General features: G+C 61.2%; 1 protein-coding gene across 4 annotated transcripts; it reads right to left on the minus strand.

Moving 5' to 3' along the window:
- Positions 1–1,021: 1,021 nt before the first annotated feature.
- On the minus strand, positions 1,022–27,478 carry CARD10 (caspase recruitment domain family member 10). 4 transcript variants are annotated; one of them, XM_070599716.1, is made up of 21 exons: positions 27,359–27,478; positions 25,625–25,876; positions 24,644–24,781; positions 22,822–23,147; positions 18,798–18,989; positions 17,734–17,889; positions 17,038–17,163; positions 15,731–15,922; positions 14,572–14,706; positions 14,165–14,280; positions 13,306–13,334; positions 12,783–12,906; positions 7,174–7,333; positions 6,624–6,735; positions 5,913–6,156; positions 5,665–5,734; positions 4,553–4,667; positions 3,043–3,201; positions 2,834–2,949; positions 2,273–2,385; positions 1,022–2,051 (listed from the first exon to the last, which is right to left on the minus strand). In XM_070599716.1, exons 2-21 carry the CDS (start codon positions 25,857–25,859, stop codon positions 1,814–1,816), a joined length of 3,096 nt encoding a protein of 1,031 aa, XP_070455817.1. In that variant the 5' UTR covers positions 25,860–25,876; positions 27,359–27,478; the 3' UTR covers positions 1,022–1,813. The 4 variants fall into 4 exon arrangements, with proteins under 4 accessions (XP_070455817.1, XP_070455816.1, XP_070455818.1 ...); XM_070599715.1 differs by having other exon boundaries at positions 2,273–2,388; XM_070599717.1 differs by lacking the exon at positions 27,359–27,478 and adding an exon at positions 26,051–26,285 and having other exon boundaries at positions 2,273–2,388.

Here is a 27,478-nt window from a genome sequence, read left to right on the forward strand (position 1 = left end):
GTGAGGATTAAAGGATGAGTGGGCTTCTCCGCCCCAGGGAAAGGACACCCAAAATGGGACCAGACAAAGGCAGCTGAGCCACGGGGCTCCCACATCTTCACCCAGACCAAGCACTGGGCCAGGCACATGGCAAGGAGGGGGAGGTCCGTTTACCCAAATGAGCATGACCTGGTCTCCACACCCAGGAGCCCACAGCCACCCGGAAACCCTCCACCCTGCCAGAAGGCAGAGTCCAAGGGCGGGGAGAACCAGGTGGGCTTCACGGAGACAGCGTCTGAGCCGGACCTCAGGGCACAGTGGGATGTGAGCAGCCCTGCCCAGACGTGGACGTCCCAGCCTCACTTCCCACCACTCCCTGGGGGCCAAACTCAACCCACTGTTTGCCTCTGAGCCTTTGCTCTTGAGGTTCCCTCCACCTAGTGCACTCACTCCCCCAAAATTCCCAGGGGCCTGTCCAAGCTCATCACTGTGACCAAGGACAGTCAGAAGGACCAAGGACAACACACAGGCACACAGGCCCAAGAAATGCTTCTTGAAGAAAGGAATCCCAAACCCCAAGCTCAAGTGGCACCTCCTCCAATAAGCATGCCTGGATTTCTCCCAGGGGAGGTGACCATCCTCTCTCTGATGGGGCTGTCTCAGGGCCCTTTATGCACACTGACGGTTTGTTCTTGGTCTCCTGGACTCAGCAACCGGGCCCCTTAAGCTTAAGACCACACCCTGCTGGCCCCAGTGTCATTGCTCCAGGGGACACTCCTTTGATGATCAGACACAGGCAGGGCTGAGCACGTTGGGGGGGGCATCCATGAGGCCCTCCTCCGGTCACTCGGGGGGCGGGTAAGGTGACGCCAGCACAGATGGCTGGCGGCTCTGGGATGAGTCAGGAGTGAAATCCGACCCTCCCAACGGGCGAGTGGGGACCTGAAAGGTAGCATCAGGCTGAGCTGGGAGTGGGGACAAGTGGGGCGGGGGGGGAGTAGGGACCGAGGCCAGGGATGCAGGCAAGCAAAAGGCCACCAGCTTCTCTCACAAGCTCTTTAATGTTCCATAATGTGCAGCTTCTCAGTGAAAAAGGCCCATGAACATCCACGAGCCGTACATTCTGGTGACGGAGCAGCCGGCCCCCACCTGTCCCTCTGAGGGTGGGCAGGGCAGGGCACGGGTGCTGTGAGAACACGGTCCTGGGTGTGTTCACGGGGAACACACGCGTGTGAGTGCCCAAGTGTCACGGGGTGGGGGCATGACATTTACACAGGAGACAACCATGGACATGCGTGACTGAAAGACACGAAGGGCACAGGGGACAGTGGACCAGGGAAGCCACAAGGCCCACGTGTGGAGGTACACACAGGAAACGGGAGCTGGACGGCAGGAGTCACGCGTGACGGGCTCGGGGCTCCTGAAAGCAGAGCAGGCTGAGAACCTGGGAAACTCACGTGCCCCGCGGTGGGGACAGAATGTGGGCCTGACCCGTGAGAACTTGGGTGTGCAAACCTGTGCATGGGGCTGAGAACTCAAATGCTCCGGGCGAGCAATGAGGGAGAGGACACAGACACACGCGTGAGACCCCCGAGGGGGAACACGGAGACACAGGGGCACACGGGAGGGCCCAGAGCAGCAAGGACGGTGAGGGACGCTCTGGCCCAGGGCGCCCGCTGGCTCACTTGGGGAGAGAACGCGAGCCGAGGGCCCCATCCGAGAGTCCAAGGGCCTCAGGAAGGCTCAGGATGGGGAGGATCTGGCTCCAGTGAAGACACAAGGGCCCCGCGGGCAGCTTCTGAAGTGCGTGAGGAAGCCACGGGCATCGGGGGCCTCAGGCCTCGCTGCTGCTGCTGCTGCCGCCTCTGCCACTGCCGTGCTCCACCCACACGAGGCGGGCCTGCTCCTGCAGGATGCGGCCGCGCACCACCTTGGCTAGCTCCTCCGAGTGGCCCCAGGCGTGCGCGGGCACCTGCACCCAGGAGCAGGGCAGCCCCCAGAGCGCCTGCTCGGAGCCCCGGCACTGCCGAAGCAGCTCCGAGTCCCGCCAGCCGGGCCGGCCCAGCAGCCCCCTGCCGAGAGAAGAGCGGGGGGCAGCGGTCACGGCAGGGATGAAGATGGACAGAGGGACAGACAGGGACAGATTAAGACATGAGAGTCCAAGAGAGAGGATGGATGGGGAGACAAAACGAGACAGATGGCAAATAGTGAGACGGAGGAGAGAGAGGACAGGGACAGGCGCAGAGAGGAGGAGCCCCGGGTCCCCCAGCCCCCAGCCCCCAGCCCGCCTCACCTGACTTCCCGCACATTCTTCTCAGTCACCTCCACGTGGATGACAATGGGGTAGATGTCGTTCTGAACCAGCTCCCGCACACCCCGCACGCCCAGCTCCAACAGACAGTGCTTCTTCTCGGGGTTCAAGGCCACATTTTACGCCCAGCCCAGAGACACTAAGCTCCCTGACCCCTGACCGGGCCCCACAGCACAGCCCCCTACGGGGTCCTGCTTCCCCATCCAGGGGACCTTGGCAGTGAGGAAGGAACAGGAAGGGAAGGCGGGAGACCTTGGGAAACAAGTCACTTCCCGCCTCTGGACCTTGGTCTGCCCACCTGTGGGATGGGGCGAACCACCCCCCGCCCACCCCTGCAGCCCCCAGCCAGCTCCCAGGGCAGTGGTGAGTTTGAGGACAAGGACAAACAGGTGAGATGTATCAGGGGTTACCCATGTGCAGGTGACTGCCCAGCCCACCCATGTCCCAGGGAAGGGAGCCGACCAGTCACTGCAAGTGAGCAGCACAGGCCTGCACAGACTGCGGCTCTAAGGCCCAGAGGGCAGCCCCCCGCCCCGCACCTACCTTCCCGACAGACTCCTGGATGGCACGGATCCTGTTGCCCAGCCCGGGGGGCGCAGGCCGGGCCTTGGGGGCTCCAGGCGCAGAGGACGTGCACTGTTCCTCCCCAGAGAGGCTTTCTGCAGAGCAGGGAGAGGCAGGGATGAAGGTTGGGGGCCTGGCTTCCCCGGGGGGGTGCCACCCCGTCCCTGCCCCCGAGCGTGCAGGCTCACCCGCTGGGCACACTTGGAAGTCCAGCCGGGAGCTGGGCAGGTCTAGCAGGTTGCGGATGAGCCGGGGCGCCAGGCACTCAGGCAAGAGCACCACCGGCCGCAGGGCGGACACCAGCAGCGGCCGCACCAGGCTGTAGGGTTTGAGGCTCCGCTCGGGCTCTGTGGTGGGGGGAGGGGGGGTGGGTTTGGAAGAGATGAGGGTGCAGGCCGGGCCCCAGCTCCTCTCTCCTGGATACTCAAAACCCCAGCACCCCCTCCCAAGCCCCCCACCTTTATTCCCTTCCTAAGTCCTATCAATGCTCCTCCTCCACCTGCGGGTGCACACACACAGTAGAGCTGCCCCCTCCTTCGCTGGGACCATTGCAGTAGGCTCCTCCTAGACCCTCTGCCTCACCGTTGCCCCCTACAGGCCATTCTCCACTCAGCAGCCAAAGAGAGGCTTTCAAACTAAATCAGATCCTGTAACCCCCTGCTTTCAACGCACCAGTGACTTTCCACGGCTCTCATGAAAAAGGCCACATCCTCCACGTGGGTGACCTAGCCCCGCCAGAGCCTGGGGAGGCGGCGAGCCACGTGCCCCATCACAGACTCTACTCCTGCCTCACAGACCAATTGCCTCCAATCACAGGGACTTTGCACGCCTTGGGGAGGCCACAGCCCCACCCCTGCACCTCTGGGCCCAGTTAACTCTCACTCTCCCTTCACAGCCCTGGTCTCACCTTCCCTGAGCCCCAGACAGGCAGGGCCCCGGGCACCCAGTCCTCTTCCATGACACGTCACCCTTTGTAACTATGCTCACAGGTATGATTCTCTCATCGGCATGCATCTGCTTCCTGCCCCCTGCTAGGCAGTAAGCTCCAAGAGGGCGGGACCCCTGTGTCTCCTGGACCGAGCACAACGCATGACAGAGCTTGCGCTCGATACCCACTTGCTGTACTCACTGTCCTCCAAGCACACCACGTACAGCCACGTCTCTGTGCCTTTGCACAAGCTGTGCCTTCTGCCTGGAACAAACTCCTCTTCATCCTTGAACACCCCAGTTCAAACAACCTCCCTTCCAGAAAGCCTTCCCTAACCACCCTCCCCGCCCCCCGTGGCCCCTCAGCATTGCTACCCCCGTATCTGGGCTCCCCCAGCCCCTCCTCCCTGACCTGGCCGAGGCCTCACCCTGCTGCCTCCAGGACCCCCTCTGGGGTCCTCATGGCACCTGCTGCCCACACGCATGACAAGCACAGCTAGACACGCTCTGCCAGACAAGAACAGGCCCCTGCCGGTGCACACCCAAGCTCCTACAGACCCACAATCGCATTCGCGCACCTGCGCCTCCTCCACCCGCTCCCCTGACCCTGTGGCTCATCTCCCACCAGGGGAGCCTCCTCTCTCAGGCCCCCGGATGCGCCCCGGCCCCCTGCAGTCCTCACAACAGGCCCTTCCAGGCCAAAGGCCACCCGGACGTGCACACTCCTGACTCGGCGAGCAGCACAGGTCACACCTTCGCACCCGGCCTCACCTGCGCAGGGCTCCAGCAGCAGCTGCTCCGGCGAGTCGGCCGCAGGACTCCCCGCAGGACTCCCCGCGTGCTTGGGCTTCACCAGCCGCAGCTGGTCCAGGGCGCGCTTCTTCAGCTGGGGGGGGAGGGGCAGCTGAGGGCCCAGCTCATCCCACCCTCGGGGGGAGGGGAGAGTGAGTGGGACCCTGGGTGGAGGGGGCCCCACTGCCACTGCTGTCTGGGGGCTCTGGGTCAGCACAAGAGCCCCCTCCCCACCAGGCCTCCTCCTGCCCCCCAGGGCCGGGCGCAGCCCCCCAGGCAGGCAAGGGCAACCATCTCTACGGGCCCAGGGAGCAAACCTGGCAGAGGCAGAGGCAGAGGCACCTCAGGTCCACCCCCACTTTACAGATGGGGAAACCGAGGCCCAGAGACCAGAGGAGCCTAATGTCACATAAGAGACAAACTCCGGGGTCTCTTCCAATGAGTTAGCAATGTGACCTCAGGTAGGAAGATAAATAACAGCAGCCATGACACCCACAGCTCACAGGTATCGGATGCCTACCACGTGACAAACACAAACAAGGCCCCGGGCATGCACAAACGCACTGACACAGTCCACTGCCCAGGAGGCAGGCAACGTAACTCCCCCATTTCACAGACAAGGACACAGAGCCTCGAGCGAGGGTCAGGCAGCTGTCCAAGGTCACTCGGCTGATGAGCAGCAGAGCTGGGATTCCAATCCCGGAAGCCCGGCTAGAGGCCACGCCCTCAACCCTCTCTCTGCCGCAGCCTCTGAGCCTCGCTATGCCCATGTGCACAGTGGGGACGACCTCCCAGCCCAGCCCAGACCTTATCCAGGGACCGGCAAAGGGGACATGGCTGTCGCTTTGATGTGCTTACCACATATGTGGCGCATCTATCTCAGCAAATCCTCTCCGATACCCCGCACAGTGAGCCCTGCTGTTCTGTTTGCTGGGCACACGGTAGACAACCCACCAAGACTAGGTGAAGGAGCGGCCTGGAGGCTCCCTCCTCTCCTCCACCAGGGCATGGAGCCTGCCCTCTCCCTTGTGGACCGCACCCTCGGCACCCCTCCCCTCAGGCCCTCGCCCTGCCCACCCGGCCCTGCTTACATTACTGCGGGACCCCCGGTGCCGGCTGGAGGGCAGACACTTCTCCTGAACTTCCAGGAGCTGCTGGGCCCTGTGGGGGAGCATGTCACACGTTTGTAGGAAGAAAGGGAGCCCCTCACCTCCTCTCCTCCAGCCCCCTATCCTGTCCTGGAGGATGGTGAGGGACTGCAGGAGGAGGGGGAGAATCCCCCATCCCAGTCCCGGCTCCCAGGGGGGACCCCGTCCCCAGGCTGCTGGCTCTGCGTCACCTCTGATAATTGGGCACAGTGCCCCGGTCCAGGTCCCGCAGCGTGAGGGGGTCGACCCGCGTGCAGAACCATTCCTGCCGCCGCTTGTAAGCCGGGTCCACCAGCCGCAGGATCTCCTGGGCCTTCACGCACAGGGCGTGGGGGTCGGCCCGCTCAGGCAGGCAGAGGTTGGCTCGAATGTAGAAAGGCTCGGCACCCAGCCCCTTCACCCAGGCATCCAGGGCCTCATGGAAGGACTGGCAGGCTGGGCATGGACAGGGCAGGGGCGGCAGGGAAGCAAGAGGAGGATGAAGTCACGGATCAGCCTCGGAGAAGCCAGAGACACGGACCCCCAAGGCTGAGCCGCCAGGACCCACCTGCCCCCTCTCAATGTGAGAGCCTGAGGCCCAGAGAGGGTAGGGACTTGCTCCCGGCCACTGAGACCCCTAGGGACAGACCCGGGACTCCTATTGAGTACTCCTTTAGTGAAAGGAGTAAGTAAGCTGCGTCCTGAGGACAGGACAGAGGAAGGGCACAAGAACAGATGACCAGCAAGGAGACAGCAGCAGCGTGGGAGCGAAGGCACTGCCAGAAGGCTGGAGACAGAGCGTCTCCCTCTGGGGCCTCAGTTGTCCCACCTGCACCATGGGCTGGGTGAGCCCTCTCTCGGGCCCTCAGCTCTGACCTCCTAGCACTTGTGAGTTCCCAGTCCTCACCCCAGGGCAGACTTACCCTTGACGTCCATCAGGAAGGGGAGCGTGGACACCTGGTTCCAGGGCAAGGTGCCCTGCTGGGCCTCACCCTCCAGGCCTGCCCGCTCCAGACCAGCAGCCTCTGCCCTTGGCTGGGAGAAAACCCAGAGAGGGAGGGACAGAAGTGAGCTACCCAGGGCAGCAGCCCTGGGGCTGGACGAAGACCGGGTCGGGAGGTGACCACGGCCCATATTCAGATGCCCGCACCTCACAGGGGGCTGCCTGGTCAGACCCTGCCTCCGCCCCACAAGACTCCCACCCAGCCTGGCTCGTCCTGGTCTCTCCCATGGTCAAGGGCGGGATCCGTCCAGGTGCTGGCAGTCTGCCCCACATCCCAGCCTACGCCCGATCCGGTTTCATTTAACGCTGGCTAAGGCAGGACCACCAGCGATTGCTCAATCGCGGAACCCGCTTCTGCCCCGGCCAATCCCCAGAAGCCCCGCCCAGTCACCCAGACCCACCAATCCGAGGGTGCCCCGCCCCGCCTGAAGCACTGACTCCACCTCCAGCTCAGAGGGGCGGGTCCTCACCTCTCTTGATTCCCCCTGGGCCGACCCGGGCCCAGAGAGCACCCTCCGCACCACGGCCCCGGACCAGCTGTCCCCAAAGAAGGACAGGCCATCTGGGCCCTTGTCCTGGGGCTCCGGCCCCCCGGGGGGGCTCCGGCCAGACACTCGGATAGCCAGAGACCTGACAAGAGAGACGGGAGATGGGAATCAGTTGAGTCAGTTTTGATTCAGTCCGACATTCTTGAAGAACCACAGCGATTCCCCCGAAGATGCCATGACTCCCACCCCGGGCCGTTGCACCTGCTGTGCCTGCCGCCTGGAATGCGTTTCTGCCTCTTCTCTGCCTGGCAAATTCTGCTCATCCTGCAAAGCTCAGGTCAAAAGCCACCTCTCTCCCCCAGACCCTTGCGCGGGTGGGTGAGGTGGACTTCCTGCAGGAGCGCGTCTGCACCTTGCCGTGCATTTGCATCTTCCCTTTTGTGTCCTACCGCAAAGAGCACCCTCGGAACCAGCCTTCTCTCGTGTTCACCTCTGGATCCCTAGCACCAAACACAGTGTCTGGCACAGAGCAGATGACTAAGACAGGCTTGTTGTGCTCACAGGCTAGGGAGGGAGGTCGCCAGTAGAACACAGCACACATCACAGGCAGTTACAGCCGGCAGTGGGAGCCCAAGGGCAGCGGCTCCCCGGAGGAAGCCCAGCTGGGCTACACCGTGGGGAAGAACAGAAGCCCGTGGGGGACAGAGAGGAGATGCCGTTCCAGGCTGAAGGGCTGCACGGGCACAGGTGTGAAGGGCAGAATACAGGATGTGTGGGAGAATTTAATAACGGCAATAATAACTAACAGCAAACACTCCCTGGGGGCTTCCTATGTGCCAGACACCATGCTAAGCTCCTCACCCTGATTAACTGATTTAACATCCTGGGAAACAGCTCCCAGAAAAGGCAAGCTGGAGGCCACGTGGAGGGCACGGAATGAAGGCGTGTGGCCTTCCTCTCGTGGGCAGTAGGAACCACTGACAGTTAAGACAAAGAGTCACCAAGATCCCCATGATGGCAGGGCTTTGCCTGTCCCTGGATGAGAACAGGTGGGCCCTGTGGCCAGGCAGAGACAACTGACCGCACTTCTCTCCCATCACCCCCTCCCTGGCCGTGGTGTTAGGGAAGGGGAGACACAAGTTAGCAGGTGTGCCCCAGCTGGAGAGGGGACCCAGGTAGAGCCTGGGCGGCCACCCGCCTCCCTACCCACCCTCGCAGCTGCAGCACACACAGCCACACTGCCCCCTGCTGCCAGCCTAGGGCGGGCAAGGCTGCAACGACCTTAGCTGAATCCACACCCAGGCGGAGGGGGAACTTGGAGCCCAGGGGCCCGTCTCTGCTCCTGCCCTCTCAGTCAAAACCGAGAGCCGGGCCCGAGGGACTGCGGGCCCTGGGTGCTGGAGGCATCGGTGCTGCCTTCACAGGCCCCTTCACCCCCGGGACCGTCCTGGCTGCATCAAGGTGACGTGGAAAGGCCTGGGCCAAGTTGGGAGGCCTGAGGCCGGGCCTGGCTATGCTGCCCAATGGCCGTATGGCTGCAGCAACCCGGGCCAGCTCCAAACCCCAGCGCCAACTACGCCCTAGACTTAGGCGAGTGAGCTGGCTGCTGGAGTCTGTCACCACGTCCATAAAGCAAGGACAAGGATGGCACCCGTCTCCCACTGTGGGTGCGAGGGTCAGACGGACGTAAAGGTAATGCAGGTAGAAGTGGACACCAGCGGGCTCCGGGGGCTTCCAGCCACAGGCCTGTCCCCAGGGGGCTGTGAAAGTCCGTGTTTTAATGGAATAGAGTAGAAAACGTAAGGCTGCCTCCCTCCAGGGAAGCCCAGCGATCGTCGTGATCCTTTTGTCTCAGGCCCGTGTCCTGGGTTTCTGGGCTTCTCTCTCCGTGGGCTGCAGTCAGCAGAGTTGGAGGAATGTGGCCCAGAGGGCCAGATGGCCGGCTGCTTACGGAGGACGGCCCTCCCATCCTCAGCAGCCCCGTGTGCCTCTGCTACCTGGTTGTGCAACTCGATGAGTTAAACAGAGAATGCTCTTACAACAGTGCCCGGCGAAACCAAGTGCTCAATAAAATCCAGACATTCCCTGTCACCAGGTGTGACTCAGAGCAAGTCACCTCTCTGTGGCCCCAGTCTTCCCACCTGTTACGAACACACAGACAACTGGCCATCACAGCTTCTCCAGTCGAGGGCCCAGCGAGCAGCCCGCACCTGGGCCCTCCATGACCCACCTGCTCACCACCCTCTACCTCAGCACGCCCCTCCCCTCCCTGCAACTCCAGGGTCAGGACAATATCTTGGCCACCCCAGGTTTTCAGGCCCTTCTTGTCAACTTCCGCTGCTCCCTGAGACCCAGCTAGGCATCCCCTCCTTCAGGACGCCCTTGCCCACCTCCCACAGGGACCAAGTGACTTCTCTGAGCCCCCACCACCCTGGGCTACCTGCTCTCAACACTTTTCAGAGTCCACCTGGGGACTCGCTGAGGGCAGGGTCCAGACCAGGTCCCTCTCAGCCCCAGGCCTCGGCAGACAAGCGGGTGGGGGACGAGAGAGGAACATGGCGGGGGCAGATGGTGCCTGCTCCAACCTCCCGGGCCTCCCGGCTCTCCATCAACACAATATCCATCCACAGGGATGGACCCCAACCCTGCCTGTGGGCGGTGGGACGGACGGGGTCCCGCCCATCAGGTGAAGGCTCCCAGCCCCTCCCCCAGTGTCAGGTCTGGAGGTCAGGTCACAGCGGGGAACAGGGCCTGTCCGTTGCTCTGCCAGCTCTGAGCAGTGATGGCCCAGTGGCCTGGATGAGTGGGCCCACCTCAGGCACTCTGGGATGATCTCTAGGCCGTGTGACTGCTCTGTTCCAGGTCAGGGGCCTATGAGGCTGAGATTGCCTCACTTGATCCTCCCCACAGCCCTATGGGAGGCATCTGTCATTCCCCCCATGTTAGAGAAGAGGGAAACTGAGACATGGGAAGTTGTAACTTGACAAGGGTTGCATAGCCGTGGGTGGCGGAGGCAGGCAGTGACCTATTCAGACCCTCTCTGTGCAAGGACAGCGGAAGTACAAGCGATTGGGCATCTACATGACAAGTGCGGGCGGGGAGGGCCCCCCCCCCCCAGCCAGGGAGACAGCACTGCGATATTCTCCCAGTGCCCCCCCACACTTCCCACTCAGTGCCCCACTTGCACTCTGGGGCTCTTCCTCACTGTCTCCTCCCTGTCCATCTGTCTGCCCATCCTTTGGCCTGCCCCAGCATGCCCACTGTCCATCATCCTCTGCCCTGCCCCAAAGGCCTAGCGCCAAGAAGGGCAAGGTAGGGGCCGGCCCAGTGGCGCAGCAGTTAAGTTCACACATTCCACTTCGGCGGCCCAGGGTTTGCCAGTTCGGATCCCGGGTGTGGACATGACACCGCTTGGCAAGCCATGCTGTGGCAGGCGTCCCACATAGAAAGTAGAGGAAGATGGGCATGGATGTTAGCTCAGGGCCATTCTTCCTCAGCAAAAAGAGGAGGATTGGCAGCAGTTCGCTCAGGGCTAATCTTTCTCAAAAAAAAAAAAAGAAGGGCAGGGGAGACCAGAGAACTGGAAGTACCCAGCATGTAGCAAGGACTCAACACGAGCGTGCAGTGAAAAGCAGCTGAGACGGAAGGAAGGCACAGCGGAATCCCCAACTCCACCACCACGCAGCCTCGACTCCCTGACTCTCCCTGAGCCTCGTGTTCCTCGTCTGCATAACGGAGCCAAAACTCCCAGCCTCCCAGGGCTACTCTGAGAATTAAGCAGCAACAGCAACAATAATAAGAGCTGAGAGTTGACATCACCATCACTGTGAGCCAGACACTGTTCTGAGCTCTCCAATAGGAATACCGGAACCCCCACAATGATGCTTGGGGACAAGAACTTTTGTGACCCCATTTTACAGAGCAGGAAACTGAGGCACTGGGACATTGACTTGCCTGAGGCCCCACAGGAGAAAGTGACAGAGCCGGGCTTTCAGCCAGCCCCCAATCTATTCTGCTCCACTGTGCTGTCATGTTACCCCCAGCACCTCTCCTCCCTTTGCCTGTCCGTCCCCCTCTTTCCTAGTCCACCACCCCTGCTCCCACCCCAATCTGTGTTCTTCCCCGGTCTCCCTCCTTTCCAGGAACGGCGTGGGCAGCAGAGGTGGCCCCATGTGATCATGGGGCCTGGCAGGGGCTGGGCCAGAACCTCCTGCGCCCCCTGGACAGCAGCCAGGACCCCTGCTGCCGGCCGGAGCTGGAGGAAGGGAGGAAGGGCCGAGGCGGGCAGGAAGGGAGGCACCTCCGTCCCTTCCCCCAGAAGCACGTCCTGCACGGGGAGAAACAATGTCGCACTGGGCCCGCTGCCGGGGGTGAGGGTGGGGGCAGGGGCCTGGACGCGGCCTGGCCAAGCTGCTTCCAGCAGGCAGGAGGCCCCTGGTCCTGCCCTGTCCTGATTTCTCATGTGACCTGTCCGCTGTATCCAGCACCCCCACCTTCCAGCTCGAACATTCAGAGCTTCCTACACAGGTTCCAAACACCCAAATCTGACCAAGTCGCTGTGGACCTTGGCCTTGGCACTTCCCAGCTGTGTGACCTCGGGCAAGTCGCTTAACCTATCTGAGCTTCGGTTTCCTCTTCTATAAAACACGGGTGATAATAATGACGCCTACCTTCCAGGACACACAGAATAAACTCCCAGGACAGAGGGACTGCTGTAAGGCAGCCAGCAGCTGGCCTTGCATTTAGTAAGAGCTCACCCCTCCCAGGCTTTCCAGGGGGCACACACCAAAGTCCACCCTCTCCCAGCTGACTCACAAAGCCGGCTCTGACTCAGCCCAGCCTCCCCCCCTCAAGTTCCAGACACCGCCAAACCCGGGCCACCCTGGACAGCCTCTGCTCTCTCCTCGTGCAGGCACCCAGCTGTCCTCCCCACCTGCTCGCTCTCCACGGCTGAGGTCAAAGGCTGAGTCCTCAGCACGGCCTCCTCCTCCACCCGCCCTCCTGAGATCGTGGGCAGGCCTGAGCAGGGAGGCCCCTCACGGACGAGCACTGAGAGCACAGCGCCCGCCCTGCGCTCTGAGCCAGGGTGTTTCGTGACTCCTGTCCCGGGCGTGAGGCCAGCCCAGCTGCAGGGGCTCAGGCGGCGGCCTCACCCCACCCACTGCACAGAGCTTTGCTGGGCCACTCAGTCCTCCTGGGGGCTCGGAGCCGGGGGGGACGGGCGAGCAGGATGTCAGTGCAAGTAACCGGTTCAGGTACTAAGCACCTACTAAGCGCCTGGCAAAGCTGGGCGCTTTACTGACACAAGTCCTAAACTCAAAAACACCCACACACAGAAGAGATCACTGTTCCCCTTTAGCCGATGAGGAAATGAGCCCAAAGAGGTGAAGTGAGCAGCCCAAGTCACCCAGACGATAAGCGGTGGTGACAGGATTTGAATCCAAGGCCATCCTGGGTCTAAAACTCTCCCTATTCTGACAGATGCATACAGCGAAGGCTTAGCAGCTACGCCCTGCCACCTCGCCCTTGCGCGCCCTCCAGGAATCCAGCGCCCAGCCCCACAGCTCCCTCACCCCCAGGCAGCTCCGTACCTGTTGAGGAGATCCAGGCCACAGCCTCTGGCCAGGAGGCCGTCGGGCTTTCCCAAGGGCCACACACTGTCGGAGGAGGAGGACGAGGAGAGGCCGGGGGACCAGGGCTTAAGCGTCACGCTCCCTGGGGAGGAGGAGTGGGGTTGAGGGGTGCTGGGCTGAGAAACAAGGGAGGCCTGGGGTCCATGAGAAGGAGCAGAGCCCCACCACCCCAGGGATGGCCCAGGGCCCAGAGCCTACCAGGGTGACCCTTCAGTTTCCTGGAAGAGGGTGGAAGGTGGGCCAGAATGGAGGAGGGGCCCCAACAGCAGAGCCAGGAACCGGAGAGAGGACCGGCTGGGCTCAGCGCGAGGCGTGAACAGTCCCCCAGGGCCCCCCGAGCTGAGCCCCCCACCTCGGCCAGGGGACGGTGGGCCTCAGGGAGGGGACGCAGGCCAAGGGCAGAGCAGACAGCACAGGCCTCAACTGGGCTGAAAAGCCACCCGCCAGACGACCCCTCCCCACAGTCCCCAAGGGCCATTACCTGTGATGTCCGACATGCTGCTGAAGGACCTGGCGGAGAGGGCGGGACGGGGCAGCGCTGAGATGCAGTGGGCACACTGCCCCATCCCCACCTCCTGTCCCAGCCACCGAAAGGTCCCACAGCCCCCGAGCACACGCAGGCCAGACCCAAGGCGGAGGTCCCAGGCACAGGGCATGCGTGCCACCCAGCTCCCCTAAACTCACAGGGCAAGAAGCTAACATCCCGACCCCCACCATGTCCCTCCACCTAGAATGCCCTGGCCTGTCCTTCAACGCCACCTCCTCCTGGAAGTCTCCCCTGACCGCTCGCCCCTACTTTCCACCTTTGTCATTCGTGGCTCCCAGGTCTGCCTCCCACACTAGACTGTGACCTCCTCATCACACGCCCCAGTCACAGAGGATTCACTCATCCGATCAAGCCGGTGCCAGGAGACGTACACCAGGAGGCGGGACATCCCTTGCTCTTAGTCTTGCCACCACCGGATATGGCTTGGTTTTTCTAGCTGCCATTTGCTGCTGATGCCCGAAGCTGGGCTGGCTTTCTTGCCTAAGGTCCCTGACCCCTTGGAGCATTCCCTGCGTCCCCCAGTACTGAACCATGCTGGCTTTCCCCTGCATTCAGGATCTTTGTGACTCTCCCGCCAGGGTGCTCATGGGGGCTGAGCCCACTGCCTTTTGGCCTCATCTTAACCCCTGACCTCGGTCACACCGATGACTCCAGGGACCTGGGTTTCCAGAGCTCCTGCGATCTGGGGGCAGTCAAGAGAGGTGACAGCTGGACCTGATCTGACATTAGGGATTCTGGGAGGTGGCTGTTTTGGGAAATGGCAGCGCCACCTCCCTGGGCTGCTGCCCCTTACCTCTTAGGAGGAGCGGGGTCCTCCTCGCGCTGCCTGCGGAGGATGGAGCCGGCGCTGGGGGGGAAGGGCAGGATGGAGAGCCGGTTGATCTCCTTCTCGCTGTCTGTGGCCTCCTCCTGCAACGCACAACGGGGCCTGGTCACCCCCACTCTACCTTCCCACAACTTGACACCCCTAGTCTGTGCCCATTTCACAGACAGAACTAGGGTCCAGAGCGGAGGAGTGGGCTCTGCATGCTTGCAGTGGGTGGGTGTCTCCCCTGGGCTCCTGGAACCCAGGCCGGGGCCCAGCACCGAGCTGGCTCTGGATGAGCTTAAATAAGGCCCTTGGCCTTCCTGGGCCTCAGTTTCCTCACACGTGAGATGGTGTCCCTCCACCCTATATTCGGGGTGGGGCAGGCGTCTTACCGAGGTGTAGGGCTCAGATCCCGCTGTGACAGCCGCCTCCCCGGCTGCTTCTGGACCTCCCAGGGGGGAGGGGAACTCGCTCAGGCTCCAGGTGCTGCTGAGGTTGGAGCACAGGGAATGGGAGGAGGCACAGGCCTGGGAGAGGAAGCGGGTGGGCGGGGGTCAGCGGTGCTGGGCTGGGGCCAGCCTCGGCCATTTACTGAACGTGTGCCAGGAACAGGGACACAGTGGGGAAGGACGGAGCTGGAGCCCTGCCCTCATGGAGCTCACAGCCTAGCAGAGGGGACAAACTGTAAACAAGCAGATGAAGGAAATAAACCCCAGCTGCCAAGACAGCAGAGAAGGAATGTATCCAAGGCAGCCACCACTCAGAGGCCACACCCAGCCTGGGGGCATCTGAGTGCTTGCCAGAGAAAGTATGGTTTGAACTTAAGAACTCAAGGATAAGTAGGTGTTAAGTAGATAAAGTTAGGGAGGATGGTCTAGGCAGCTAGAACAGTATGTGCAAAGGCCCTGAGGCAGGACTGTGACACATCCCAAGAATTAAAAGGCTGAGACCCAGAGAATCAGGCTAGAGGGAGGGAGAGGCCCACCCTGCAGGGCCTCCAGGGCATGGTAAGGGGCTTTGTCTTTACCTAAAAGCAAAAAAGCCACTGAGAGTTTTAAAAAGTGAGAAATCACAGATTCATGCTTCCCCCTCTATTCCTCCAGGCATTAAACACCTGGCCTACTGATCATCTTCAAGCAAACCCAAGACAGGAAAAGGCAGAGGTCCAAGGACCAGCATCTGCTTTACAAGGGGTCTGGGGGCCCAGCTCCAGTGCTGGCTGGCTGTGTGACCTTGGGCAAGCCTCTGATCCTCTCTGGGCCCTGTTCAATGACGGAATAGGACTGGCTGGTCTCTGAAGGACTTCAGGGCCCATGTTTTGCATTCCAAGTTGCTCGCAGGCCCTCAGGCAGCCAGGCTTCTCCAAGTGCAGGCAAAGACAGGCTTCAAACCATCTCTAGTGCCGCAGGAGCCACCCCAGAAACTCAGAGACCCACCCCTCCCGTCCTGCTCCCTGATGCGCCAACCCACACCTGCCCCAACCAAAGGCTCCCACTCCCGCCACAACCCCAGAGTCCCCACCAGGACCCTTGGGCTCTGGACCCCGCTCACCTTGAGGCAGGGGCCGCCCTGGACCCGCTGCAGCTGTGCCTCCAGCAGGGCCTTGGCGCCTTCCAGGCTGGTGAGCGTGGTCAGCAGCTCGTCGCGCTCGGCCTCCAGGCCCCGCACCTGCTTGCGGTACTGGTCCTTCTCGATGAGGCTCTGTGAGTACTGCAGCTGGATGCGGTCGCGGCTCTGGATGGCCTGGGGGAGGGGCAGGGCGGCGGCTGGGGCCAGCACTGAAGGAGCCACGCTGGCCCCACTGTTCTGGCCTCCGACTCTCAGACGGGGTGGCCACAGGAACAGCAAGTGACATTCAGTAAGTACTTCCTGTGTGCCGAGCCGTGCGCTAAGTATCAGCTCGTTAACCTTCACACTACCTCTCCAAGCTAGAGATTCTCATTCCTCTCATTTTACAGACACGGAAACCCAAGCCACAGAGCCTTCAAGCTAGGCGATCGAGCTGCAGAGTCCACGCTCTTACCATTTCCCGAGAGCAACTTAAATCTCTTCTGGGAGACCTACTGTGTGCCGGGGGCTTTATTCACAGCATCTGCGTTAACTGGAGGAGCCTGGATTCAAAACCCAGCCCACTGCACACAGAGCACTTTCCTATAAGGAATACCAGGGTCCCTGAGACCCGGGCCTGTGGCCGGGACCTGCCACCCAATGCCTCAGAAAGAGCTGGGGCCAGAGGCCCAGGGGCTGGGAGCAGCCGGGTGAAGCACGGATTCCTGGGCCCACCTCAGACCACCTGAATCAGAACACCTGGAGATGGAGCATCCCATCTATGTTTTCACCGAGCCCACCGGGGGATCCTGAGGCCCACGCTAACGTGTAGACTTCAGCTCCTCTAGCAGGATTCATATCTCCTCACACAGGAGGGCCGGGGGCCTGGAGGAACTGGCCTGGGGTCCTCAGCGCACCCCGTGGCCTCAGGAGGTGGGGGCCGTGGTACCCAGGGCCTGGGAGGCAGACCTTTCGAGAATGTCTTCATCAGCAAATATTTGCAAGCACCTCCCCTGTGCAGACCTTGTCCTTGACATGGAGAGAACAAGGAATTCAGAAATGTGGGGCCAGGACCAACTTTCGCAGCCGTCCCAGGAGCTGCGGTGGGGCAGTTGTGTTCAGGGGGCGAGGCTGGTGCCTCTCGAGCAATCACGGTCCTGTGTCTGTGTCTCTCCCGGCCTATTGCCCCATCCTAAACCGATCATTCCCCTTAAAGTCTTTTTCTACTGTTCCCATCCACTTCCCCTCACCTGCCCTGGACCAGAACCCGTGGCCGGACCAGGGCTGCGCACGCAGCGGGCTGGGCTCACCTGGTCCCGCTCCTTCTCGATCTCCTCCAGCTGGGCCAGGACGGTGGCCATGCGGTGCTTGTACAGGTCGCAGTCCTTCTGCAGCGTGCGGTGTTTCAGCCGCAGGTCCTCCACCTCCTGCAGGTACTGCGGGCGGGGTGGGGCAGCAGGTGCCCAGGTCAGACCCCGGGGCTGGGGACAGGGAAGCTAACCAGCAGGTGCCCAGCAGGTCCAGGGAGAGAAGCCTGAGCCCCAGTAACAAGTGCCCACCTCCCCAGCTGCGTGGCCTGGGCCACGGACTTCACCTCACTGGGTCTCAGCTTCCTAATCTGTAAAATGGGGACAACAATGATGACACCCTCCCGGCCAACCGTGGCCTCCCCGTTTAAACTGTAACGTGCCCGCTCCCCCTGCTCTGCCTCTTCCTTCTGCTGCATGAAGGGAGTGACCTAGAATTAGGTGCGTGGCTCACTGGCTGTCTCCCCTGCTAGAATTTACCCTCCACAGGAGCAGGGGCCTTTGTTTTGTTGGCTGATGCATCTCAGTAAATATTTGAGAACGCATGAATGCACAGCTCTTAGCACGGCACCTTCAGGAAAGGTCAGGGAAATACACCAGTGATGTCCACCACCCTGCCCTCCCCAGGAGCCGGGCTGTTAGCAAGGAGGAGGGTGGGGGCCAGGCAGGGGGAGGACGGGGGTGCACGGAGGACGTTACCTTGTCCCGCAGCTCCTCGGCCCACTGAAGCTCCCCCTGCACAGCATGCAGCTTCTGGCACAGCTCCTGCCTGCTGTCCTGCGCCTCCCGCCAGTCATGCTCCAGGATGTCCAGGAGGATGCGCTCTGAGCCTGGGGCCCCCGGCCGGCCAGCCTCCTGGGAGCCAGAGTGCAGGTCTGCCTCAGCCTCCAGCCCAGGGCCTTCCGTGAGTGTGTGTTGCAGGTGGGGGGGGAGGCGAAGGGGGGATACACAGCCCACAGACCCACCCCACTAGCTCTGCCACCATGGCAGAGGGCCATGACCTCTCTGGACCCGGGTTTCCCAGTATTTGGAGTGGGTGTGGCCCTGCCAGCCCGGCCCGCCCTCCAGGGAGCATCTGGGGTGCAAGTGAGGTAAGGGATGAGGGCATGCTCTGACAAGCTCAGCCAGGGTCTTACTCTTAAAGCAAGAGCCAGGCCACTCTCTCCCGCTCAGAACTCCACCCACCGCCCAGGGCAACAGACGGGTGCTATTTCCAAGGCCTGTTCCTGCCCCTCTGACAAAGGGTCATCACAGGGGCTGAGGCTGGCCCAGGCAGGTCGACCAGAGGCCTGAGATCCAGCCCCCAACCCATACCCCAGCCAGGCACCAGCAACCCTATGAAATACACCAGAGCCCTGGCTCCCATCCCCCACTTCCTGTGTGGAGCAGGGGCCAGGCGGCGTGGACCTGCCACAGGGCACTGCGCAAGCCCCAGGGCCACCCAGGGCCTTCCCAGGGTCACAGACTCCTCTACAAATCCGAGGGAAGCCGGGGGCCCTCTCTCCAAAAAAAACGCTCACACCAAAGCCAGGTGCACATTTCCAGGGAGTTCAGAGGCCTCCTGGGGCCACCCACCCACCCCCGACTAAACACCCAGGGAGAGCCGAGCACTAAGGGCCCTCCGCTCAGAGCTTGAGACAGGAGGCTGGCCAGGATTCCCTCCAGATCTCAGATCCTGGATTCTAGAACCCTCACTGTCCAGGCCTCAGGAGGGCAGGTGAGCAGCAGGAGGGCCCCCCACCCCACAGCGCTGCCCCTCGCACCTGCTGGAGGCCCTCCTGCAGCTCCTGCAGCGACGCTGTCAGCCGCTGGTTCTCGGCGCGCAGCTCAGACACGAGGTCGGCACTGTCCGGCTCCTTCTCCTTCTCCTCGGCCCCAGGGAGCGGCCCCCTCGCCCTTCGCAGCAGGGAGCACTCTTCCTCCAGCTGGCTCACCTTGAGCTTCAGCTGATCCACCTGGGGCCCAAGACACAGGTCAGCCAGGGGAGGGACCACCAGCCAGGCAACCGGGAGAGGCCCTGCTCCCTCACTCCTGGGTGCCTCCTCGGTCCCCAGAGGGGCCTGAGCAGGGGTCCTGCCCGGACTCGTCTATGAAGAAGGGACAGGCTGGGCAAATAGGATGAGGAAGGAAGAGGGGCAGCAAAGCCAAGCCAGCCTCCCAGGGGAACCGGCTCCCAGGACTTGGGGGTGGGTGTGCTATATCTCAGCACGGTCGTCCGTCCCACAACGCCGACAGCGAGCACAGGCAGGGCGGCCCAGGGACAGCGTGGCAGAGGAGAAGCAGGGCTGCACCCAGAACACTGGAGCCAGGGTCTGGGCCCAGCTCTGCCTCCACTCAGCGTGGCTGTGGGCAAGTCACTGCCCCTCTCTGTGCCTCGATCTCCTTGTCAGTAAAATGGACCCAGCCAAGGCCCTCCCCCACCCCCCACCTCCCAAAGTCACTGCAAGCACCAAACAAGACAGTGGGCAGGGCCCTTTAAACCGTCAGAGGCTGGCGGCAGAGCTGCTGGGCTGTGACAGTGGCTGTCTCCACAGCTTTAAACAGAACCCCAGAACCCCTGCCTGTCACCAGTTCAGTGTGTGCAGCCATAAGCTGGCCCGGGGGTGTGGGCGGGCAGCCGGGTGGTGGCCGCGGGGCTGAGAGTAGATCTACCCGGCCAGTCTGCTGGATTATGAATGCACTCAGCCAGAGTCATTTTCCAAATTCATGTGGGGTCTGAGGTGGCCAGACAGTGACAAGAGTAGCAGCAGGTGGCAGGCCACAAAATGAAGTCATAGTTGGGAAAGGACACAATGACCTCTGGGGCCACACTCAGGCACGCTAATGCCTGGTGCCCCTGGAGTGCCCTGGCCTCTCTTGGACAACGACCTGCAGCCCCCAGCCCTCAGAGTCTAGCATGACAACACACACACATGCACACGCACACGCACACGGGTCTGGAGGCTGGGTCAGGCAGCTGCACTGGAATTAACAGCCCACTCCTCCTCCGCAAAGAACTCAGAAAGAAATTCATGACTCGCACATTCCTTTCCCCTCACAAAACACGCTTTGTGAACCGCCAAAGAAAGACAGCTCGTTACAAGGGCCAGTGTGGTCACTCTCCCCGGCAAACCGCAGCCCCACATACGGCCCCGTCCCGGACCCGCGGCCAGCAGGCTCCCCGATGAGCTCAGGGGACAGGCCACCTGGGAGTCTCCGCTGAACGCCAGGAAATACGGATGCGTTTAATCCTGGTGTACGAACTCACTTAGCACAAAATTACAGCGTTCGTTCCTTAAGTTTATGTTGCTTAGAAATAACAGCTCATTAAATTTGCACCTTACAAAACACAGGATTAAATCGCAGCCACCACACACCTGTCCACAGGGGGAGGGGACCCACGCTGCCAAGCCAGGCACCGTCAGCCGCTCTCACTTCCATCTGCAACATCTTTGTTAATTTTGTGGCAGAAAAGCTCCAATGAGTTAAGGTAAATTTACGGTAGCCACATTTTGTTTTCCTTTTTTTTTAGATTGGCACCTGAGCTAACATCTGTTGCCAATTTTCTTTTTCTTCTTCTTCTTCTTCTTCTTCTTCTCCCCAAATCCCCCCAGTACATAGTTGTGTATTTTAGTTGTGCGTCCTTCTAGTTGTGGCATGTGGGATGCCACCTCAGCATGGCCTGATGAGCGGTGCCATGTCCGTGCCCAGGATCCAAACTGATGAAACCCTTGGCCACTGAAGCAGAGCACCTGAACTTAACCACTTGGCCACCGGGCTGGCCCCACGGTAGTCACATTCAAAGAAAATCTTATCTATTAATTAAATGTCCCCCCTCACTCTCTACCCCCTAAACTGGGGGAAAGCAGCCACTCTCTGCCTAGCGGCAGATCACTCTACCCCTAGGTGGTCAAACCATGTGCACCTGCGGCTTATCTGTGGGCACACAGAGACACCTCCATCGCCTCTCCTTCATCCCCCAAGCCCACCCCAAGGGACCCCAGACGGCCACACACACGCAGGACAGCCCACCAGTCACATGCACACATCCAACCCAACTCACCATCACATGCAACCCAAAGGTGTGACAAGCCCTGCCAGCCACACCCCTGGGCCGGCGGCTGTCCTCTCTGGGCAGCAGGACCCTCTCTTTCAAGAAAACCTCACAGTAAGTCCCATGTCCATTTCAGAAAAAGAGGACGTGGGTGAAGATGGGGGACCCCTGCCTGCAAGCCCCCCCACCACCAGTGCCAAGAGCGAGACCAGAAATTCTCGATCTTGGGACCCTATGAAAGTGCTCTAACCCATATCTCTGTGCCTCTGATCCCTCTTCCATAAATGGGGACAATGACAGTGCCCCCGCCCCTGTCCCAACGGAGCTGCTAGAAAATTAAAGGAGATGGTACGTGGCAAGCTCTGAGGAAGTGCCCGCGCACAGGAGGTGCCATATTGTTCTGTCATCCTCATCCGGGACCTCCCGCTGCGAGGAGGATGAGGAAACAAAGGCACAGAGAAGAAAGCCTTGTCCGTGCCACCCTTTGCTCAACCTGCAGCCAGTCTGCGGGCCTCAGACAGCCCCACTGCAGGCCAAACACCACACAGGCCCTCGAACGACAGCCTCAGGTCACACACACGCGCACATCAGCCTCCTGCACCCTCAAGCCGGCCCGGGAGCCTGGGCCCTCCAACCCGTGGCCTCACTGCCCCTAATCAGGACTCATTTCCCCAATTACAACCCGCCAGCATGCACAGCTACAGGCTGCAGCACAGCAGCGTACCCACATCCACGGCCTCACACCTGCCACCCATCGTCCATGGGCACCTGCCACAGCCTGCAAGCCCACAGCCATGGCTGAGGCTCATGGGGCCGCGGGGGTCCAATCCCACGGTCAGAACCCCCCATGGAACCTCATGAAGTATTGCCAGAGAAGGCCCACTGTGCACCGAGAGCCCCGTTAAATCCTTGAGACAACTCCCTGAGGCAGGAAAACAGCAGCTTTACCCCCAAGCTAGGTCCCACTAAGAAACCAAGAAAATGTGGTTGGGCTCCTGGGCCTGTAGGAGGCGCGGCCTCACTCGCTGCTGGAGAGGGGTGGGTGAGACTCCCCGTGGACCCGAGCAGGCAGAACAGCGTCACAGGGTGGAGGCCAGTGCCGGCACCAGGCGGACCTGGTTCAAGTCCAGGCTGTGCCGCTTCCCGGCTTTGTGACCTTGAGTGCGTGCCTTTACGATCTAAGCCTCAGAGTCTGCATTTCAAAATGAGAACCTGGCGCCTGGCGACTTAGCGTGGCACACAGTAGCACTTCATAACAATAATATCAACACCAAAGGCTAACGACGATACAGGTTTTGAGCACTAACCCCGTGCCAGGCACTGTGCATGTATTCAACTCCCAGAATCCTCGTAACCCAAGGATTTTCCACCTCAGCACTTACTGACATCTTGGGCTGGACCATTCTTGGTTGTGGGGCTGTCCTGTGAGCTGCAGGATGCTCAGCAGCATCCCTGGCCTCCGCCCACTACATCCCAATAGCACACTCCTCTTTGGGACAACCAAAAACATTTCCAGACACGGCCAAGTGTTTCTAGGGGGCGAAATTACCCCCAGTTGAACAGCACAGTCACAACTTGATGAAATAAGTGCTATCAACATCCCCATACTACAGATGAGAAAACGGAGGCCCAGGGAGGTGAAGGACTTGCCCATGGTCCAACGGCCAGTAGTAGTGGCTCTGGGATATGCGCTGGTTACCGTATTACCATCACTTTTTGCAAAGGTTGCCCCAGCCCATCTCCCCAGGCCCTACCGCCAGCTGCAAGTCACGGCTGCGCAGCACGGCCGAGTTCTTCTCCTCACTGAGCTGTGCCAGGCGCATGGCGATCATGTAGTTCTCATCCTTGAGCCGCAGCAGCTCCAGGCTGCCTGCCTCCCAGTCCTCCCGCAGCCGCTGGCAGCGCTCCTGCGCCTGTTGCTGCTCCCGCAGCCGCTGCTCCAGTCCTGCTCGCTCCTCCTCTAGCACCCGGCCCCGAGCCTGCAGCTGCTGCTCCCGCTGCAGCTGGCTCTTGCGAGCCTCGCGCAGCCGCCGCACCTCTGTCATCAGGAACTGAGTCAGGCCCTCCGGCCCCTCCTCATCTGCCGGGAACAGGGGAGAGAAAAGCCAGGTAGGGAAAATAAAATCCAGGGGGACAGCAGACTGTGCAGTAAAACCCAAAACATAAAAACATCAGAAGGAAATCCTAGAATATACTTTTATAATTTGAGGGTAGGAAAGGTCTTCCTAAACAAGGCACAAAATCTAGAAGCTATAAGAGAAAAGTTGGACAAATCCATATAAAAATGTCTAAATTTCTGAACAATGAAAGATGTAACCAAGTTAAAAGCAAGCAACAAAGCAGGAGAAAATATAACAAAGGATTCAGAGCCACAATATAGAAAGAGCTACTACAAATCAATAATAAAAGTCAAACCACCAAATAAAAATATGGGCAAAAACTATGAATAGGCAAGTCCCAAAACAAAAATGACTGATAAACACAGGAAAATATGCTCCAACTCACCAGCAATAACAATACTAATAGTAGCCACTAATATTTGACTTTATTCTTTGGGCTAGACACATATATTAATTTATTTAGTCTTCATGACAACATTTAAGGTAGGTACTATTCTTGCACCCATTTTAAAGACGGAAAAACTTCGGTACAGAAAGGTCAACTCATTTGCCCAAGGTGTACCAGCTAGCAAGCTGCGTACTACATCTCTCAATGAAGTATGAACTTAAAACAGTAACATACTACTTTTGACATATCCGACTGGCAAAAACGATTTTTAAATGATCCCCAGGATGCATGAGGGGACAGCAAAATGTGCACTCACAGACTGCTGGTGGGATGTACGTTGATTTAACATTTAAAATACACAGACTCTTCTTAGTTCTCAGAACTTCTGCTCCTGAGACACACATTTGCACAAAGATGCACAGAGAAAGATGTTCCCCGCATCATTGGTAATGTTGCAAAACTGGAAACAACCTCGATGTCCATCAGGAGGGGAATGGTAAAATGACTTAGGGCACATCACTAACGAACACTACGTCGTCATTTAAAACAAGTGTAACAGATGTGGAAGAAACGCTAAAATCAGCTGTTCGGAAAAAAACTGAAATACAAAACGACACACGTAGGATGATTCCTGTGTGTGTGTGCGTGTGCACACGCGCATATAAAAAACAAAAAACAGGAGACTTGCCAAACTGTTACCAGTAGAACAGAGCTGAAGGAAGAAGTAAAAGATCTTTTGTTTTTATTCTGGAGTTATTTGGAGCATTTGAATTTTTCACACAAGAAACTGGAAACCCACGACCGTCTGACACACACACGTCTGAAAACAATTCCAGGGGGAAGGAGCCATGGGAAGTGTGTGGGCTCTGAATTCAGACTAACCGGCTTAGCACCCTAGGCCCACACTCAGCCTGCTGCGGGGCCTTGGGCACACGGCTTCAGTTCTCCTGGTGCCTCAGTGTCCCCACCTGTTCAGCAGGGATGATGGGAGTGCCCCCATGATGGGGCCGGGTAAGGAAGCCCTGCAATGGCGTCCGAGGCGCGGGCACGCCCGGTGGTCACACTCACCGAGGATCATGGAGCAGCGCTGGGCAGGCTCTCGGCCCGTGAGCAGCGTGAAGTGCTCTGGGTAGTAGAACTCCAGGGCCTCCAGGAAGGCCTCGTAGCCCCTCTTGCCGCGGCAGCGCAAGATGTCCATCAGACGCCCTGCGGAGCGGCAGAGGGGTGCCCGGGGGGTCACGGGGAGGCCTCCCCCAGTGCCGGGCCACTTCCTCCCCCTCCCCACTCCTGCTCCAGGGCCACCTTCCCCAGATTTTTGAGCCTGTGACACACACAGGGGCCTATCTCAACACATCAGCAGGAGAGCCAGACCCAGGCACGGCCCCTGCGCTTCAGCAGCTCCTCAACCTTCTGACTTCACCCCCCCCCCAGCCCCCCACAGATGCAGGGCCAGCAAACGCAGCCTTTCCAGTGGCACAGAGAAGACCCCCACCCTCAAATGAAAAGTAAACTGTTTCTCCCATTGGCCAGCGCTGGAAATTCCACCATGAGACCCTCATCGCTTTGCCAGCTCTGGTTCAAAGGCACACCCTGTGGGAGTGGGGACCCTCATAAAGCTGACACGGGTCTTGAGCACTTGAAAACTGACTCTCCAAGGAGTGTGTGGCACACAGAGGGAAGGGGTAGAGCGAACCCAAGAGAGCAAAGGGCACAGGAAAGATGCCAAGTCCACGGGCTGTGACCCAGAGGTCCCACGCCCAGCCTGCACCCGCAGCCCCTGCTCTAACGCGGGCCCAGAAGTGAGAGGAAACCCCTAAACAGACAAAACCCAGAGGCGGTGTGGGCACTGGGGACCCGCCGGGCCGTGATGGCGGCTCAGGAGGAGTCAGGATGGTGGGCGCATCCAAGCACCCGACTCGACCGATGAGGAGACCGAGGCCCGGGGGACCACGGCCCTGCCCTCGGCTCCAGGGCTCCGAGCGCGGCGCTCGGGGACACGGGCGGCCCGGCCAAGGCCCCAGGGAAGGCGGGGGCCCGCCCGCGGCTCACCGGTGCGGTTGACGCGGCACGGGAAGCGGTAGGTGCTCAGCACCTCCTCCTCGTCCTGCTCGTCGATGACCCGGCACTGGCGCAGGTACGGCGTGAGCTTGGCCGGGTTGAGCGCGCGCGTCAGCCGGTGCCGGACGCCCTCGATCCGCTCCCACAGCGCGTCCTCCTCCGCCTCGGACCCCGAGCCGGCCCCGGCCTCCTCCTCGGCCTCCTCCGCCTCGGCCCCGCCCGGCATGGCCGCGTCCCCGGGGTCTGCGGGCCAGAGGCGCGCGGGGCTCAGCAGGGGCGCCCCGGGGCGGGCTGCGCCGGCCGATCCCGCCTCGGGGCGTCGCCCGCAGGACCGGCCGCCCGTCGTCGCCGGAGCCACCCCCACCCCGCGCCCCGTCGGCCCGGTGGGCGTGCAGCGCCCGCGCCCCCGGGACTCACCCCGCACGCCGCAGCCGCCTCGGGCTCCCGGGTCCGCGCTCGGGCGGCGGCTCCGGCGGCGCAGGGGGGCGGTGTCCGCGGCGCCCCCGGCCCCGCCCTCGTCCCCGCGGCCCCCCGGACTGCCCGGGCCTCCCCACATCGCCGCCCCGGCCGGGCCGAGCGTCCGGCCGGCCAGCACCCGCACGTCCGCCCGCACGCCCTGCCTCCCGGCCGTCCGGCCGCGCGCCTCCGCCCGCTTCCTGTTTCCCGCCGGCTCTCCCGGCCGGCGCGGCGGGGTCGGGCGGCCCGCCCACACCTGCCCGACCTCCGGGGGCGGGGCCGGGACGCGCGCGCTCAGACCCTCGGCGCCGCGGCACACCTGCCCCGGACACGCGGCGGCGGCTCCCACGCCCACGGCACGCCCCCGCGCGAGGGCCCAGGCACTCGCGGCGCGGCCTCTGGGCGCATGTCACCCCAGCACACGGCGTCACACCAGGACACGGTGTCACACCCCGGGTGCACACGTCACACCTGCACACAGCGTCACATCCCAGGGCGCGCACGTCACCCCAGCACACAGCGTCACCCCAGCACACAGTGTCCCACCCCACGGTGCACGCGTCACACCAGCACACAGCGTCACGCCACCTGGCCCACACCAACACCCAGCATACTCATACAGAGCTCCCACAGCACGCACGTCCACATAACCTACACATCACACCAACCCTGCGCACGAGCCACACAGCGGGTCGCAATGCTATCTTCTCCATCTCCCAGGAAATGGCCACGAGGTGCGGGGCGCGGGCTCAGCTTCAGGGAACTCCCTCAGGCCCCTCCCCAGAGCTCTCCCAGGTGGACGCGCTCCATGGCCTGCTCAGCTGTGGGGCCGCTGGGGCCCTTAGTGTGGGAGCACTGCCTGGGAACCTGGGAACCTGGGACCCTAATCCCACCCAGGCCTCTCACCTGCTCTGACCTGGGCAAGTGCTTGTCCTCTGTGGCCTCAGTGTCCCCAAACAGACTGCCAGCTCTGACACCTTCCCTCAAGCTCCAGGGCAGCCCCTGAGGGGGCAGCGAAGCACAGCAGTCACAGCGGCCATCTCAGAGACGGCATGGGAATGCTCAGGGCGCCACTGCTAACTCCCGTCCTACACAAAGTCTCAGAGGAGGACGTGGGCTCCGGGGACCCCAGGTTTCCCAAAGGGTGTTCCTCCAGATGCTGGACCCAGAAAACCTTGGAGTGGTTCTGTGGTCAAAGTCAAGGACGTCTAGAAATGCCCCTCCGCCTCCCCCTCCCCCTCCGGCCTTGGGAACCTGGTGGTCACTCACACAGTGAAGTCTAAACCCGCATCTGCTGGCACAGGGGACACCAACTCTCCATGCAGCAGTGAGTGCCCTCCAAGAGTGAGGATTGGCGGGGGCAGAGCTGGCGAGGACAGAGCTGTGGAC

The sequence above is a fragment of the Equus przewalskii genome, chromosome 29 (assembly GCF_037783145.1).
Source record: "Equus przewalskii isolate Varuska chromosome 29, EquPr2, whole genome shotgun sequence".
Lineage (NCBI taxonomy): Eukaryota > Metazoa > Chordata > Mammalia > Perissodactyla > Equidae > Equus > Equus przewalskii.